Source organism: Piliocolobus tephrosceles, chromosome 7 (genome assembly GCF_002776525.5).
Source record: "Piliocolobus tephrosceles isolate RC106 chromosome 7, ASM277652v3, whole genome shotgun sequence".
In the NCBI taxonomy this organism is placed as follows: domain Eukaryota; kingdom Metazoa; phylum Chordata; class Mammalia; order Primates; family Cercopithecidae; genus Piliocolobus; species Piliocolobus tephrosceles.
In genome coordinates, this window is record NC_045440.1 from 20,794,954 (window position 1) to 20,810,742 (window position 15,789).

The 15,789-nt window shown below is 59.5% G+C and overlaps 1 protein-coding gene across 8 annotated transcripts in view; it reads left to right on the plus strand.

Annotated features, from left to right (window-relative positions):
* The first annotated feature begins 2,147 nt into the window (after positions 1 to 2,147).
* The window catches only part of PDLIM2 (PDZ and LIM domain 2), a 19,671-nt gene continuing 6,029 nt past the window's right edge, over positions 2,148 to 15,789 (plus strand). The window contains exons 1-9 of one of the 8 annotated variants that reach the window (XM_023216692.2): positions 2,148 to 2,929; positions 4,004 to 4,098; positions 4,778 to 4,929; positions 8,503 to 8,572; positions 8,700 to 8,845; positions 9,003 to 9,081; positions 12,898 to 12,974; positions 13,194 to 13,339; positions 15,110 to 15,227. In XM_023216692.2, the coding sequence (XP_023072460.1) occupies positions 2,182 to 2,929; positions 4,004 to 4,098; positions 4,778 to 4,929; positions 8,503 to 8,572; positions 8,700 to 8,845; positions 9,003 to 9,081; positions 12,898 to 12,974; positions 13,194 to 13,339; positions 15,110 to 15,227 (1,631 nt within the window). In that variant the 5' untranslated portion in view covers positions 2,148 to 2,181. Of the gene's footprint in view, positions 2,930 to 3,286; positions 3,306 to 3,600; positions 3,797 to 3,819; positions 4,099 to 4,777; positions 4,930 to 8,502; positions 8,573 to 8,699; positions 8,846 to 9,002; positions 9,082 to 12,897; positions 12,975 to 13,193; positions 13,340 to 15,109; positions 15,228 to 15,789 lie in introns of those variants that run through there. The other 7 variants (XM_023216695.2, XM_023216696.2, XM_023216699.2 and 4 more) reach the window with 7 other exon arrangements.

A 15,789-nucleotide genomic window follows, 5' to 3' on the forward strand; every position in this document is an offset into this window, starting at 1 on the left:
CCACCTCACTTCCTGAAATCTACCAAATGCCCAGGCAGCCCTCGTCCAGGGGCCCTTGGAGAAGGAAGGTCATGTGTGAGGTCAGGGACTTCTCTAGGGTGGCCCAGGGTTGGCCGCTTTTATGTTCTTCCTGGCAATCCTGTCTTCTAGGCCTGTCCCCTAAGGCAGGTGTGAAGAGGTGGTGGCTGGAGTGAAAGGTGGTGGTGCCCAGTTCTGTCAGGACAGAGGGGAGGGGCTCGTGGTTGACAGGGCAGTGGCCTAGCCCTGGCTGGTTTCTTGAACCTGGGTGCGGCCTGACCCAGCAGGGGTTAAACAGCGGCTGGAAGAACGAGTCCTCCATCCACCTCCATCCTCACCCTGGTCTGGTTCTAAATGGGCAGGTCCAGCCCATCCTGGCCTGGAAACGACCATTCTTCAGAACCCACTGGCCAGGTTGCTGTTCCCCCATCCCAGCTCTTTTTTCATGAACTCCCTGATGCCCTCATAAAACATATCAGGGCTGAGGCCTCCTCTCCCTGGGACAGAGACCAACTCCACGCCCTCTCTTTGATGGAGCGCTGGCACCTCCCGCAGCTAACAAACCCTCCGACCCTGGCTGTCTGCACCACAGTCCTGCCTGAAAGAAGCGCTTCTGTGCCTCCACCTGGCCTGAGTGGGGCGGGGTGGGTGGTGGTGAAGGGAGGATCAGAGGCTGCTGGGGATGGCTCACCCATGAGAGGGGAGGGCGGTGACGTGGCTTACCCAGGGCCACAGAGAGGCTATGAGCAGGACATGTCCCCTTCTGTGCCAGAGTTGTGCCCTGCCTGCATTCGCTGACTTGTCTTTGTGGTGGGTTTTGTGAATTCACAACCCACCCATCAGAAAGCCCTGCCAGATGAACCTGGGGCTGTTTGTAGAGTCTGTCCAAGGCATGCAGGAGGGGCTCTCTGAGGAAATGATTGGCTTTTGTTTGGTTCACTCTCCATTCCCAGAGGCAAGCACGGTGCCTGGCGCTCAGTACTCACTGGTGCTCAGTACTCACTGAATGAATGCTGTTGGAATGATTGCATGGAAGAACTAAATGGGTGAATTTCCCTTCCTTTGGGGTCCCTTCCCAGGAGTCCCCTCCCCATTTGAGGCAGGGACTCTGTTTGACACCTCTGTGCCATCCTTGGCTTTTGCCTGTGGCCAAGCAATTTTTACAACAGGAGGGTAAGCGGCACATTATCCCCATTTTCCACATGGGGAAACTGAGGCCTGGAGGAGCTGAGGAAGTTGCTGAAGGTCACACAGCCGGTGAGAAGCAGCTGCGCACGTGGGGGCTAGTGTGTGTCCCCGGGGCTGTGCTCACCCTGTCTGTAGTTGCCTCGTCCCTCAAGAGGCTTCCAGTCTAGTCAGGGAGGTAGAACAGGTGCAATCAGACCAGGTGGTCATGCCAGGAGGCTGGAAACCAGCCAATGGGAGAGGAGTTTGCACACCCAGGACAGAGGCTGTGGGAGGAGAGAGGCTGAATTGTGAACGCGGGGAGGCTGAGACGAGGGCACGGGCAGGTGAGGGGCGTGGGGAGGCCACTCTTCACAGAGCGAGCGTGGAGGGAATGACTAACACCTGAGGCAGGCGAGGCACAGCTGAGCCCACAGGTGTGCTCCCCTGAAAACACAGCAGCTTGGCAGCCAGAGGCTAAGTGGAGACCCAAGGAGAGGCGGCTCTGTGGCCCTGAGGTCCCGGGGGAGAGGGTTGTCAGGTACAGCTCCTCCTCCCTACGTTGGCACCTGGGGTCCCCTCCTTGGCTGCCCTCTCCTCATCCTTACAGCCTGAGCTCCAGATGCTTGAAAGAGGACGGGGGAGGGGGCAGGAAGGGGGGTGAAGGCCTGCAGAGAGGGTGAGGTGAGGGCCCACGGGAACAGGAAGGTACCCGCCTGGGGTGGGGGTGTCCAGTGAACCCCCAGCCAGGAGGCTGTCTCTCCATCTCCTAGGGCCCCTGCGGGTCCCCTTTCCAGGCAGAGAAGTTCCAGGCAGAGAAGTTCTGCGCTGGCGAGAAACCAGCGCTCAGGAAGGGAGTTGGCGGGAGGAGGGTGGCCTTGGTTTGGGATTTGTGTGTGTCAAGGCCGCATCTGCGCCAGCTTCCGAGCCTGGAGTAGGTGGAGGAGCCAGGCGGACCGCAGACGCACCCAGGCAGCCCACCCTGCCCAGGACTTGGGGATGCGGAGCGGGAGAGCGCGGCCGGCGTGGGAAAGTTTTATGGGGCTGCCCCCTCGGCCGTCTGCGAACTGGGGCGCGGGGCCGTCACTGGACCGGCTCCGCTGTGCCCCGGGCGGTCGGGGGCGTACGGGCGCTCCGGGGAGGATGCGGGCGCCACCGGCTGGACGGCTGCAGCCTGCAGGGGGCCCTGGGGACAGCCTGCCCCATCCCCCCGGCGGGCTCGGGCCAGGTGGCAGCGCCTGGGCTCGCCGCGCGGAGGCGGCGGCTTCCCGGGCCAGGGGCGGCGGCAGGGGCGGCCCCGGGATCACATGGGCGGAGGCAGGTCCCGGAGCCCCGGGCGGGCTCTCCCCAGAGTCGGGCAGACAGCAGCGGGAGCTGCGGCGTCTCCTCGCCCTCTCTCCCTCCCGGGCCTGGGCGCCCAGCCCGACAGGTGAGCGGCAGCCAGGTGAGCGTGCCCACCTGCGCCCCTCCGCGCGGCCCGCCATCCCCGGCGCCCGGTTCCTTTCCGCGCCCCTCTCGGCGCGGGACCCTGGCCTCGTCCCCGGCCCGGCTCCTCGCAGCCTCGCATCGGCGGGGGCGCCCCCGCGGGTTGCACTCTCCCCGGCCGGCGCGCTCCTCCTCCAGCCCCCGGCCCGCAGGGTACTTTGCCCTCAGAGCGAAGGAGGCACCAGAACTGGGAGAGCCGGGCCATCCAGCTGGGCACCTCCCCGCGGCGCCCGCAGCGCGGAGTCCACTGACCGGCTCAAAGGTCTGGGAATCTCAGGGCCGCCGCCGAGTCGCCGGAGCCGGCCTCGAGGACTGGGGTGGTGGCGGTGCGGGGTACAGAGGCCAGGCCTGGGCCCAAGGGGAAGGCAGCCGGGAATGGAGCGGACAGACCGCTGGTGCTCTTGATAGATTCTCGCAGCGCTTGGGGCCCCCGGGCAGCCCCAGGATGGGTGCTGGGCAGGGTGGTGCCCAGCCTGGTACTGCGGCTTCCTGCCTGGGTTGGCTCCTGGTTCCAGAGCTAGAGGCTCAGGAAATCCCACAAGGGTCTGTCTGCAGGGGCACTTCCTTGCCCAACACAGGAACTGTGGATGGGAGGCCTGTCACCACGGCTGTCTGCCGGGCAGCATCAGGAATCTAGGGTGGGTGTGCCCAGTTTGACAGATGAACCCTGGCCTCCTTGCCCTGGCAGCAGGCCGCTGGGGGAGGTGGGGAGCCCGGTCTTGCCCGTGTGAGCCACTTTGCCAAGAACGAGGTGGGCAGCTAGGAGGCCCATGTGAAGACCCAGCCTCATCCCCCCAGCCTCTCACCTGGCCAGTGACTTACACAGTCTGTACAGGTGCCAGCCTGTTCCTCCCGCTTCCTGAGCCCTCCTCTCCCTAGGCCACTCACCAGCCCTCCCCAAGAGTGGAGAGGAAGTAGCGTGTGCTGTGGGTTTTGGGGACAGGAAGCAAGGGCTAGTGGGACTGAGCCCTGATGGTGGAGGAGGGGAGACGGAGGCGGTGCTGGCATCTCCTCCACTTGCCAGCCCCTGCCCCCCCATGCTCCAATAAGCCCCCCACCTGGCAGCCTGGGCCGCCCCCTCCTGGGAGTCGCTCCCTGGGCTGAAGCCTAAGGAAGGGAGAACACAGAGGCATGGCTTCCCAGGGTGGGGGGGAAGTGAAACAGGGGTGAGGGAGGGAGTTAACCACTTCCTCTACCCACCCCAAAGACCCTGAGTAGCTGCTCCGGGAGCTGTCGTGCCCTCTCCTTCTCCCTTTGGCCCCTCTCCTGCTGCCTTACAGCACCCCCAGAGCCGGGTGGGGGCACGGACTTCACCTCCTGGTCCTGTCTTCCTCAGGTATGGTGCTCACAGTGGATGTGGCCGGGCCGGCGCCCTGGGGCTTCCGTATCACAGGGGGCAGGGATTTCCACACGCCCATCATGGTGACCAAGGTAAGGATGGTGGCTCCAAGAGGTGAGGGGGTCCTGCCAGAAGCGAGGTCAGCCGTGTTCACCCCACTCTGCACAGAAGGCTTGCTTTTTCTGTTCTGGAGCCAGGGACCTGCTGCCGCCTGGCGTGCTGGCTGCAAGGGAGCCGTGGCCCTTTGCCACGGGGATGTGGCGGCCACTTCAGGAACAGACCTTGGGAGTGAAAGGGAACTGGGCTGAGGACAGGGCCTGCTCTTGCCTCCCCAGTTGCCATCCCCACACCTGCAGGCAGCCATTTTGGGTGGTTACTAGAACAAGAGCCCTGGAGTTCTTGGCAGTCTCCTCTTGACCCGGGCCGGGCTGGGAGCATTCGCAGGAGGGCTGTGCAGGCAGTCACCTGCAAGGTGTGATTTGCACGGACAAGGCTCTCTATCCAAAAGTATTTCCAAGCACAGTTCCTGAAATTCTGCCACTGCACATTCTTTGGGAGGCTCATTAGAATGCCAGTGTGGGGCGGGGGTGCCACCTGTGCTTCTGGAGGGGACAGCTGATCAGTTGGGTGTCATGAGCAGGCAGAGGGACGTGCAGGAGGGTGCAGGCAGGCCTGGGTCAAGCCAGCCTCTGTGTTTCTTGGGTAGCAGAGTGGGAAGTCCCTTCCCCAGGTGGGCCACGGTCTGAGCATGCCAGCTTCTCATGCCTACAGGTGGCCGAGCGGGGCAAAGCCAAGGACGCTGACCTCCGGCCTGGAGACATAATTGTAGCCATCAACGGGGAAAGCGCGGAGGGCATGCTGCATGTGGAGGCCCAGAGCAAGATCCGCCAGAGCCCCTCGCCTCTGCGGCTGCAGCTGGACCGGTAGGGCCTCCGCTCTGCAGAGCCTGTGGCATTCCCCTTCCCCCCGGCACCCCACGGAGCAGCCCTTGCTCCTGCCCATGGCCTAGAGCTCAGCCCTAAAGCCGCCTTCTTGGGCCCTCTCTGCACTTTGGTGAGAAGGTCCTGGGCTCTGCTTCCTGCAGCAGGGTGGGCTGAGGGTGTTCCCGTGCCTGGTTGGGTAAAGGTGGGCGCCAGGCTGGGCGTGCAGTCACAGGCTGGGCAGGGCGAGCTGGCACCAGCCACCTGGAAGCCCGGGTTTGACTGGTTCCCAAGAGTGTGCAGGGCACAGGGCGTGGGCATGAAGTGGGTTGAAGAGGGGAAACTTCTGGGCTAGGTATGCCCGAGGCTGGTCCCCAGGGCTCCTGCCTCCAACAGAGTATGGCCTTTGTTTAGTTCCCAGCTGGAAGTGAGGACTTGGGGGGCTCATTCCTCATAGAGCCTGTCTGTTCCTCCCCATCATGGCTCTGGGCCCTGCTGGTGAAGTTGGATTTCCCATCCTGGGCCTTACTCCTAGGCCTTTGAGCCTATAAGCCAAGGTGGGGCCAGGGTGGGGCCTGGAGGCCAAGCTATAGGGGGAACAGGTGGCTCCCTGGGGTGGGGCTTCGCAGTGAGTCACAGATCAGGAATGCCAGGAGATTCCCAAGTCAGGAGAGCCCTGTACACGGGCCTGGAACATGAGTCAGACACCTCTTGCGTCCTGGCCACCCCCACATTGTCCTGCTCTCTTCAGCCCTACCAAGCCCCTCCATCTCCAACTGCCCTGCCCTGTGGTGTGGCAGAAGCTGACTCCCTTCATGTCGCTGGGGTCCCTGGGTGTTTGCAGCAGTGGGACCCCGAGAAGGAGGGTAGAGAGCACCTCATGGTTTCTGGGAATGAGGCGACACCGTCTCTTCCTCTGGGGTTCTCTGGAGGGTTCAGGGCTCCGGGGAGGTAGGTAGGCCTGGGCTGTAAGTCAGGCCTCTGGTTCTGCACCAGACAAGCCCAGACTCCAGTCTTCTAACTTTATTTATTTATTTTTTTTTTTGAGACAGAATCTTGCTCTGTTGCCAGGCTGGAGTGCAGAGGCGTGATCTCGGCTCACTGCCACCTCTGCCTCCTGAGTTCAAGCGTTTCTCCTGACTCAGCCTCCCGAGTACCTGGGACTACAGGCACGTGTCACCACGCCCAGCTAATTTTTGTATTTTTAGTAGAGATGGGGTTTCACCACGTTGGCCAGGATGGTCTCGATCTCCTGACCTCGTGATCCACCCGTCTCGGCCTCCCAAAGTGCTGGGATTACAGGTATGAGCCACCGCGCCTGGCCCAGTCTCTTAACTTTTGCTGACCTGCCCCCCACATCTCCGGCCTCCTACCCTCCCAGGTGGCCTCTCTAGCATCAGAAGCCCTGGGGCAGGAAGCAGGGCTCCAGGCTGGAGCCAGAGCCTGCGCTCCCCTCACTCTGATCCCATGGCTCTCCCAGGAAGCTGAGGGTCCTGTTGCCCTACATCTCTAGAAGTAGAAGCAGCCTCACGGCCAGGAATGTGTGGCAGGATGGGATGAGGCAGGCTGTCCCCTAGCCCTGACTTCAGTTACCTCCCACTTAAGGCTCTAGCTGGGTTCCACTTTGGAAGAGGGTACCCAGGGAGCTGGGAGGGGGGAGCCCCTCTCACTGGTGGGGAGCTGGGCCTGCTTGTCTGGAAGGAGGCAGGTGAGTCTTACCCTTTGTTTGGGGAGACCCCTGAGGAAGGGATCAGGAGTGACGCTCTCAAAGGCACCCTGGCCTCCAGTGGGCAGGGTGCGCAGCTGGCCCAGTCACCATGGCCTCTAGAACTGGAGGCAGCTCGCTTTCCCTCTCTGGGCTTCCATTTCTCCATGGGTTAAAATATAAAGGATTATTTCTACGAAATCAGTAATCGGGCCGGGCGTGGTGGCTCACACCTGTAATCCCAGCATTTTGGGAGGCCAAGGTGGGCAGATCACCTGAGGTCAGGAGTTCAAGACCAGCCTGGCCAATGTGGCAAAACCCCGTCTCTACTAAAAACACAAAAATTAGCCAGGTGTGCCAGCGGACACCTATAATCCCAGCTACTTGGGGGGCTGAGGCAGGGAGAATTGCTTGAACCCGGGAGGCAGAGGTTGCAGTGAGTCAAGATTGCGCCATTGCACTCCAGCCTGGGAGACAGAGTGAAACTGAAACTCTATCTCAAAAAAAAAAAAAAAAAAAAAGTAATCTTCCCTCAAATCAATCTACAAACCCGAGGCTGAGCAACATCAGTGACAAAGTCCAGGCAAAACAGACAAAAAAAAAAAAAAAAAAAGAGGGGCAGGAAATGTGGAGGACTCTAATAAAATTGAATGTTTGAACTTTCTTTTTTTTTTTTTTTTTTGAGGCGGAGTCTCGCTCTGTCGCCCGGACTGGAGTGCAGTGGCCGGATCTCAGCTCACTGCAAGCTCTGCCTCCCGGGTTTATGCCATTCTCCTGCCTCAGCCTCCGGAGTAGCTGGGACTACAGGCGTCCGCCACCTCGCCCGGCTAGTTTTTTTTTTTTGTATTTTTAGTAGAGACGGGGTTTCACCGTGTTAGCCAGGATGGTCTCGATCTCCTGACCTCGTGATCCGCCCGTCTCGGCCTCCCAAAGTGCTGGGATTACAGGCTTGAGCCACCGCACCCGGCCAAATGTTTGAACTTTCTGATGAAGTTATATACATTCTACTTTTTAGAACCAAACTATCCTTTCTTTTTTGAGGAGTGGGTTTTGTTGTTGTTGTCGTTGTTTGAGATGGAATCTCACTCTGTCGCCCAGGTTGGAGTGCAGTGGTACAATTTTGGCTCACTGTAACCTCTGTCTCCCAGGGACAGGCAGTTCTCCTGCCTCAGCCTCCCAAGTAGCTGGGATTACAGGCATATGTCACTATGGCCTGACTAACCTTTTTTTTTTTTTTTTTTTTAAATTATAGACGGGGCTTCACCTTGTTGACCAGGCTGGTCTTGAACTCCTGACTTCAAGAGATCCACCCTCCTCAGCCTCCCAAAGTGCTGGGATTATAGGCGTGAACCACTGTGCCTGGCCTTGGTGTTTTTTGAGACAGAGTCTCGCTCTGTTGCCCAGGCTGGAGTGCAGTGGGGCAGTCATGGCTCACTACAACCTCCGCCTCCTGGGCTCAAGTGATCCCCCCACCTCAACCTCCCAAGTAGCTGGGACTACAGGCATGCTCCACTATGTCCAGCTACTTTAAAAAAAATTTTAGTAGTGACTAGGTCTTCCTATGTTGCCCAGGCTGGTCTTGAACTCCTGGGCTCGAGGGATCCTCCTGCCTTGGCTTCCCACAGCGTTGGGATGACAGGCGTGGGCCACTGTGCCTGGCCAACTGTCCTTTCTTTTAAGAAACCATGGTGGTCATTGATGATAGTTGTTTGTCTTGAGTTTGAGAAAGTTAAAAGTTGACAACCTGATGTCCAGATTTTCTGTAGCTTTTACTGGTGTTGAGAACCAGATCTGGGAACAGTTTTGGCCTCTTTTGGGGATTGCTGGGTGCAGGGCCCCTGTGTCACTACCTCCCTCTGTTGCCTCCTCAGGTCTCAGGCTGCATCTCCAGGACAGACCAATGGGGACAGCTCCTTGGAAGTGCTAGCGACTCGCTTTCAGGTAAGCTGGTGCCCTCCCCTGGGAGCCTCAGCACCCTGATCACGGGTGCATGAGAGTGAGGCCCGAGGGCAGGGCGGCCTCGGTGGGGGCGGCCCTGCCTTTTCTGACATGGCCATTCTCTCCACAGGGCTCCGTGAGGACACACACTGAGAGTCATTCCTCCCTAAGGTCCTCCTACTCTAGCCCAACCTCCCTCAGCCCGAGGGCTGGCAGCCCCTTCTCACCACCACCCTTCAGTAGCCCCCTCACTGGAGAGGCGGCCATCAGCCGCAGGTGAGCACGCCTGTGGGTGGGCACCTTGGTCACCTGGGCTGCCAGCTCCAGGCTGGCTCTTTGGAGTCGCAGGAGCTCTGCTCGGCGGAGCCTGGGGCACATCCTCCCTGGGCAAGCTGGGGGTGGCCCCAGCACACTGTCCCTTTCCCACGTTCAGTTTCCAGAGTCTGGCGTGTTCCCCGGGCCTCCCTGCTGCTGATCGCCTGTCCTACTCAGGCCGCCCCGGAAGCCGACAGGTGAGGCTCTGTAAGGGAGGACAGGCTGGAGGAACAGAAGCACCTCCTGTTCCTGTGGGTTGCCAGTGCCCCGGGACTACAGGCGGCTAGGCCCACCTGGGCAGCCAGGGCCTCCTTCGCCTGGCGACAGGCATGCTCTGCTCCTGAGCCAGGGAGGCCACGCTTCTGGTTGTGGGCCACGTGTGCTGTGCCCAAGACCTGCCTGGCAGTGCCCAGTGGCCTGTCCATCTCCACCCCTCTGACCCCCCCTCTCCTTTCCCCTCCCCTCATCCCCTTCCCCTCATCCCCCTCCCCTCATCCCCCTCCCCTCATCCCCCTCCCCTCATCCCCCTCCCCTCATCCCCTTCCCCTCATCCCCTTCCCCTCATCCCCCTCCCCTCATCCCCCTCCCCTCATCCCCCTCCCCTCCCATCCTGCTGACTTCCTCCTGCCTGTGTGTTTCTCTTGGGCTGCGGCTGAAATAGTTTCGCTGCTGTTGTTGGGATGATTCCCTTTAGGCTCTGGCTGCATCTCTCGAATACATTCCTCCTCATTCCAAGACCCAGGCCTGCCTGACTCCCACCCACACCCTCCTTTCCTCCTCTGACTCAGCCCAGAGATGCCCCAGTGGGACTGCGGTTCTGCCTGGAGCTGCTCTCGGCTGGTTCTGTCTCCTCCTCCCCCCACCCCCAATCCAACCAGCTCCCCTGGACTCTCTTCCAGCCAGGTCTCAGTGGCCACTGGTGACAGCCTAACCCCCTTCCTGGGTGGTATTTCTCCTCTTCAACAGTGGGGGATGGTGAGGGAGTGAGGCAGCCAACAGCCCTGGGCCGCAGCTGCTGGGGACGGCATCGGGGGCACGTCCAGCCTTTGGGGTGATGGGGATACAGCCCAGCTGCTGAGCCCTACCTTCGGGTTGATTCTGCATTACAGAAAGCAGAGCCTTTGAGGGTGGCCAGGGAGGGCACTAGAACCCAGGGGCTCTGGAGGAGGAAGGAGCAGGATCTTTCTGGCGTGGAGAGTTGGGGGGCTTCCGAAGAGGGGCTCCCTGGTGACCTGCTGCATGCCCACCCAGGGGCCAGTCTGGCGTTGTGGTCATAGAGATGTATTCCATGGGTCCCCTTTGTTAAGGAATTGAAGATGCAGTTGTGGAGATAAGGCAAACTTGCAAAACAATTTTGGAGCAATTAGGCACTAAGCAGTGTGGTATTAATTACAAAAGCAGGAGGCATTCTGGTGGGGGAGTTGGGGAAGGAAGGCTGTGTGATGAGTATTGCTGGACATTGGAGGTGGCGGCGGGAGGGTTTAGGGAAGGATGAGCAGGAGGCCCGACACGCTGGGAGATGGGGAAACAGTGGTCCAGGCGAGGCCTGGTATACTGGGGCTGGGGGATTTTTTAGGGGGAAGCTTTGTTCTGAGATAAGCCAGGAATGAGCTTGTCTCAGGGCTAGTCAGTGTCAGTCCTGGCTCCTTTCCGCAAAGCCTCTGGCGAGCTGTGGTCTCAGCAGGACCACATGCTCAAGGGCAAGCCTTCCTGAGCTTCCCCCTCGTGTTGCCCCCAGTCCAGGAAAATGAACGGTGTGGAAGGTACAGAGGCATGGATCCCAAACCAGCGGCAACACCTGAGAACTTGTTGGAAATGCAACTTCCCAGGCTCCAGCCTATACCCGCTGAGTTGGGCATGGGGCTTGCGGGTCACGTGTCCAGAGCTGGATGTGGGGAGACCCACCTGGGTCGGTCCCACCGCTGCCATGACGACTTGGACCAGTCCCTCTTCCTCTCCCTGGGCCTCAGGTCAGACTAGACGCTCTGAGTTCCCTTCTCTGACCTTGATGACTCTGCTCATTCCTTCAGCAAATATTTGTCGAGCAGCTGCTTCATGTCAGACACTCATCTGGGCTCTGGGGATGCACTCGTGGAAAAACAGAGTGACACCTCTGACCCTGTGGAGCTGACGTTCTAGTCTACAAATGAGGCTGTGGTCCCACAGCTGCCTCTTGAGAATCACTGTGTAGCTGGGTGCTGTAACACGCGCCTGGAGTCCCAGCTACTCAGGAGGCTGGGGCGGGAGGATTGCTTGAGCCCAGGAATTCAGATCCAGTTTGGGCAACATAGTGAAACCCCATCTCTTTAAAAAAAAAAAAAAAAAAGTCACTTACACTCAAGAGTCTTAAAAGCTCTAAGAAGTCCCATGAGAAAGAAACCCACTTAATTTTTCTTTAGATCCTAAACTTGAACAGCAAAATTTCTCTTCTGTGAAGGCAAGGGTCCCTAACCCCTAACCCCTAACCGCCTGGGAGGAAGGGAGGGAGGAGAAAGGCATTGCCTCTCTCAGTGGGGGAGCTGGGCTTCTCTGGGCCGGGCAGTCTGGTGGGGTGTATGGGAGGAATGCTGTGAGCTAGAGAGGCAGGAGTGCTGTGTCCTTGTGGCCTCCTGACATGGCCAAGGCTGCAGACAGCCGGAGGCCCAGGATGCCCTTACGGTGCCTCTGGAAATGACAAGTTCCCTTTGCTGGTAATCACATGCCTTGGTGAACAGAGGCCAAGTGGAAAAAGCCCCTCTCCCTCTGGCTGGGAATGAGGACTTGCCTCATGGAGGGATCCTGGGCCGGTGCCCCAGGCAGGGCCCATGTGGTCTGTCTGGAGATGTGATGTGGCTCTTGAGTACCTGCAGAAACTATCTCTAGGTCCTTCAGGTGACCGCACAGCCCCAGGCAGTTGCCCTGCAGCCCAGGTGTGGAGTCCCAGCCCTGCCTCTGATGCTTCAGGTGGCTTAGACCAGCCACTTTGCCCTTCTGACCTGCAGTCTCCTTACCTATAGAACGTTTTACTGAAGAACCCTGAGAGCAGAGGGATGTGAGGGGAACTGCTTGTGGGGCGAGGGTCTAGGGCTGTTTTCTTAAGATCCAGAAGTTTTTGCTTTAGCTTAAGGATTTATGCAATTTTCCATCTAGCTTCATAATTCATCCATGACTTTGAATTTTAAAATGGAGAGAAGTTAGCTTCCCAGGAAATGGTGCCCCTGGCCCTGGGCACCAGCCTGCCTGGCTGTCTCTAAGGCTTTCCTTCCCAGTGGCTGGTGCGGGCTTCCGGAGCTCAGTTGAGTTCCACTGGGGTGGCAATGGAAAGGGAGCAGGGGAGTGTGGAGTACGGAGATGCAGGCTGGAAACTGGCCTCCAGGAACAACGGTGAGGTTGAAGGTGAGATTTCCATGTTGGGAGCACATGTAAGAGCTCCAGATAGACAGGGCACACCTGGAGATGGGCATTGCTGCCAGGGTGTGGCCCAGGGAGGGCTCAGCTGCCCAGAGCTCCATGGGGCAGGCCCAGACCTCCCAGCAGAGCAGGGACAGGCTGGTCAGCCTAGACCCCCGCCTCTCGGGAGAGGAACCAGCTCTCCTTAGGAAGACGGCCTCTGCCCCTGCTGGCCCTGGTTCCCAGGGGACCTCGACCCCTTACTTCATCCCTTTATGTTTCCATCTCCTCAGTGCAAAAGGGCAGCATGCTTCCTCTCTGCTGGTTCTGTGGGATCGGAGCCAGGCCCCAGTGTGCAATGTCTTTGCACACAGATAATAGCGTGTGTGACAGAGGACTCTGCTTAGCTGTCACCTGCTGCCTTCCTGCTGCCTGGTCCCTGGCAGAACCCACATGCCTCCCTCACCCTCTGGACCCTGGCAGTCTCTGTGCCCTGGCTCCAAGGGAAGGGGCAGGGGTCTTCCGGTCGGTGAGGGCCGGGGGCCCCCTGGTGTCAGGCCTGGGAACAGCCGGGCTAGGCCCTCCTGGGTGTGTTGGTCCAAGGCTCCAGCCCTGACTCCTCCCCGACTGCCTCCTCCCCACAGGCTGGCCTCGGCCGAGCTGGCGACTCGGCGGTGCTGGTGCTGCCGCCTTCCCCAGGCCCTCGTTCCTCTAGGCCCAGGTACCAGCAGGCCCAGAGGGTCGGGTGGGGTCTTGGAAGGCTGGGAGGGGCAGGAGGGAGATGGGTTTCCCCGAGAGGGATGGGGTCCCCCAGGCCCAGTTGGTTCTTCCACCTCCCAGATTCCTCCCCCTCCCCCACTCTCTTCTCCTGTCCTCCACCCCCTTGCTTGCCTAAGCCCCGACAAGGGACCCTCATTCCTGGCTGCCACCCACCCAACAGTGTGGACTCGGAAGGGGGAAGCCTCCTCCTGGACGAGGACTCGGAAGTCTTCAAGATGCTCCAGGAAAATCGCGAGGGACGGGCGGCCCCCCGACAGTCCAGCTCCTTTCGGCTCTTGCAGGAAGCCCTGGAGGCTGAGGAGAGAGGTGAGGGCCACGGGGGCTGGGGAGGGGAAGGAGATTCCCTCCCGTATCCCAGGCCCTGACTGGATGGGTCAGTGAACCAGTGTTCTTAAGTGCCTGTGAGGCGCTCAGCCCGGGACTAGGCATGGAGCCCAGCAGGGCGCGAAGCCCCAGACCCTGCCCTTAAGGAGCTGAAGGTCTGGGAGGGTCACCAGCGTGCTCCCAGACAGTAGTGGGCAGTAGCTGGCTGGGGTGGGAAGGTGTCATTAGAGTGATAAAAGCGGTGGCAGGGCCTGAGGCTGGGCCTCCACGGAGGGCTACTTGGAGGAAGAGGGATTTGACTTGGCCTCTTGGCCTCAGAAGAAACATCAAGACTTAAACAACATTAAGATGTTGGCAGGAAGCACTGTGGAAGGTGGAGGCCGGCGGCCAGAGGGCTTTGGGGTGTGGGAGCGAGAGAATGGGGGCCTGGTAGCATGGCAGGGCACCAGTGGAGGCCAAGCCCCTGCAGTGAGGGCCCTCAGGAACCAGGCTGAGGGGTGCCCTGACCCAGGAGAGCCATTAAATACAGATGCCAGGCGAGCAAGACATACGGAGGCTTGCCAGAGTTCAGTTATTCATGTGACAGACACTGACTGTGTCCATCCGAGGGACCAGATGTGTGCAGAGTTTGGGGATGGAAGGTGGCCATGACCCCACTCCTGCCCTTGGGGAGCTCCGTTCACTGGGGCAGACAGGCCTGGCCAGCTCCCATGGAAGTGGGCGCTGCTGTGGGGGTTCCTATAGACGCTCAGCACCAATGCCCTTTAGAACAGCAGGGAGAAGGGGAGGGAGGCGACAGGACAGGCAGGCGAGTGACCAGAGGGGCTGCATAACTCATCCATGACTTTGAATTTTAAAATGGAGAGAAGTTGGCTTCCCAGGAAATGGTGCCCCTGGCCCTGGGCACCGGCCTGCCTGGCTGTCTCCAAGGCTCTCCTTCCCACTGGCTGGTGCGGGCTCCTGGAGCTCAGCTGAGTTCCACTGGGGTGGCAATGGAAAGGGAGCAGGGGAGTGGGGAGTACGGAGATGCAGGCTGGAAATTGGCCTCCAGGAACAACGGTGAGGTTGAAGGTGAGATTTCCATGTTGGGAGCACATGTAAGAGTCCATGTGGACAGGGTACACCTGGATGTGGGCAGGTAGCTGGTTCTAATGCTGATGTTTAGCTCCAAGGGGCATTTGCAGAGGCATGGGGGTGGGGTGAGAAGGTTTGGAGCAAATCTTGTCTGTTTTGACCCTGAGGCCTCAGAAGGTCCCAGGAGGCAGCACAGGGAGAGGGCAATGCCTTTGCCAAGGGAGCCTCAGCGTCCTTAGCTGCAGGCAGGGGTGACAGCTGCCCCATAGCCCTGGGCTTCATCTTCGTGTGGCTTGAGAGCTCCCATGCGATAATGCATGGAAAAGCCCTTTGAAAGCCACACCGAGGCATTGCACTCCTGTTGCCATCTCGGGTTATTATCTAATCACACTGTCATTACTGGGTCACTAGAGAAGGGAGCACCTGCTTCACCTGACATGTCACACACTGAGCACAGACGGCCCCAGGTGGGCAAACTAGGCCTTGTACTTGCCTTCTTCATGCCCTTGCCCAGCCTCAGCCATGGGTCTGGCAATATCACCTTCCTCCTGACCCAGTGCCACTGCGTAACTTTATAAGAGTATAAGGGTGCTTTCCAAGACCACCACCTTAGAGCATCTTTGGGAGGTTGCTTTGGTTGGTGGGCTCTCACCACGTGTCTATCTGCCCTGCCCTCAGGTGGCACGCCAGCCTTCCTGCCCAGCTCACTGAGCCCCCAGTCCTCCCTGCCCGCCTCCAGGGCCCTGGCCACCCCTCCCAAGCTCCACACTTGTGAGAAGTGCAGTACCAGCATCGCGTGAGTGTGGAGGAGGGTGGGGGACCTGAGCCTTGGCAGGGGAGTGGTGGGGGGGGACAGGGCACTGGATGCTTTCAGGAAGGGCCGGGCCCATCGGGCTAGCACTGGCCACCCAGTCAGGGACCCTAGGGGAAGCAGTGTCCCACAGCTTTGGGGGCGTTAGTTATAGGCTTCTTACGAGCCTGTGCTAGCTGCTTCCGGCTGCATCTCCTCCGTCTCCCTCTCCTCCTTTTCCAATCCCTTTTGATTTCTCTTCGATAATTTCAAAGCCTCTGGAGATCTGCCTGGAGGTACAGCACATCCTCCTGGAAAATCTTGATTTTTCCCCCTTCCTCCCCCTTTGGAGCAGGCTGAATTTTCCCAATGTGGGCTCATTTTTCTTGTTTTTCTTTTTTTTTTTTTTTTCTTTTTCTTTCTTTTTTTCTTTTTAAGACGGAGTCTTGCTCTGTCGCCCAGGCTGGAGTGCTGTGGCCGGATCTCAGCTCACTGTAAGCTCCGCCTCTCGGGTTCACGCCATTCTCCTGCCTCAGCCTCCCGAGTAGCTGGGACTACAGGCGCTGCC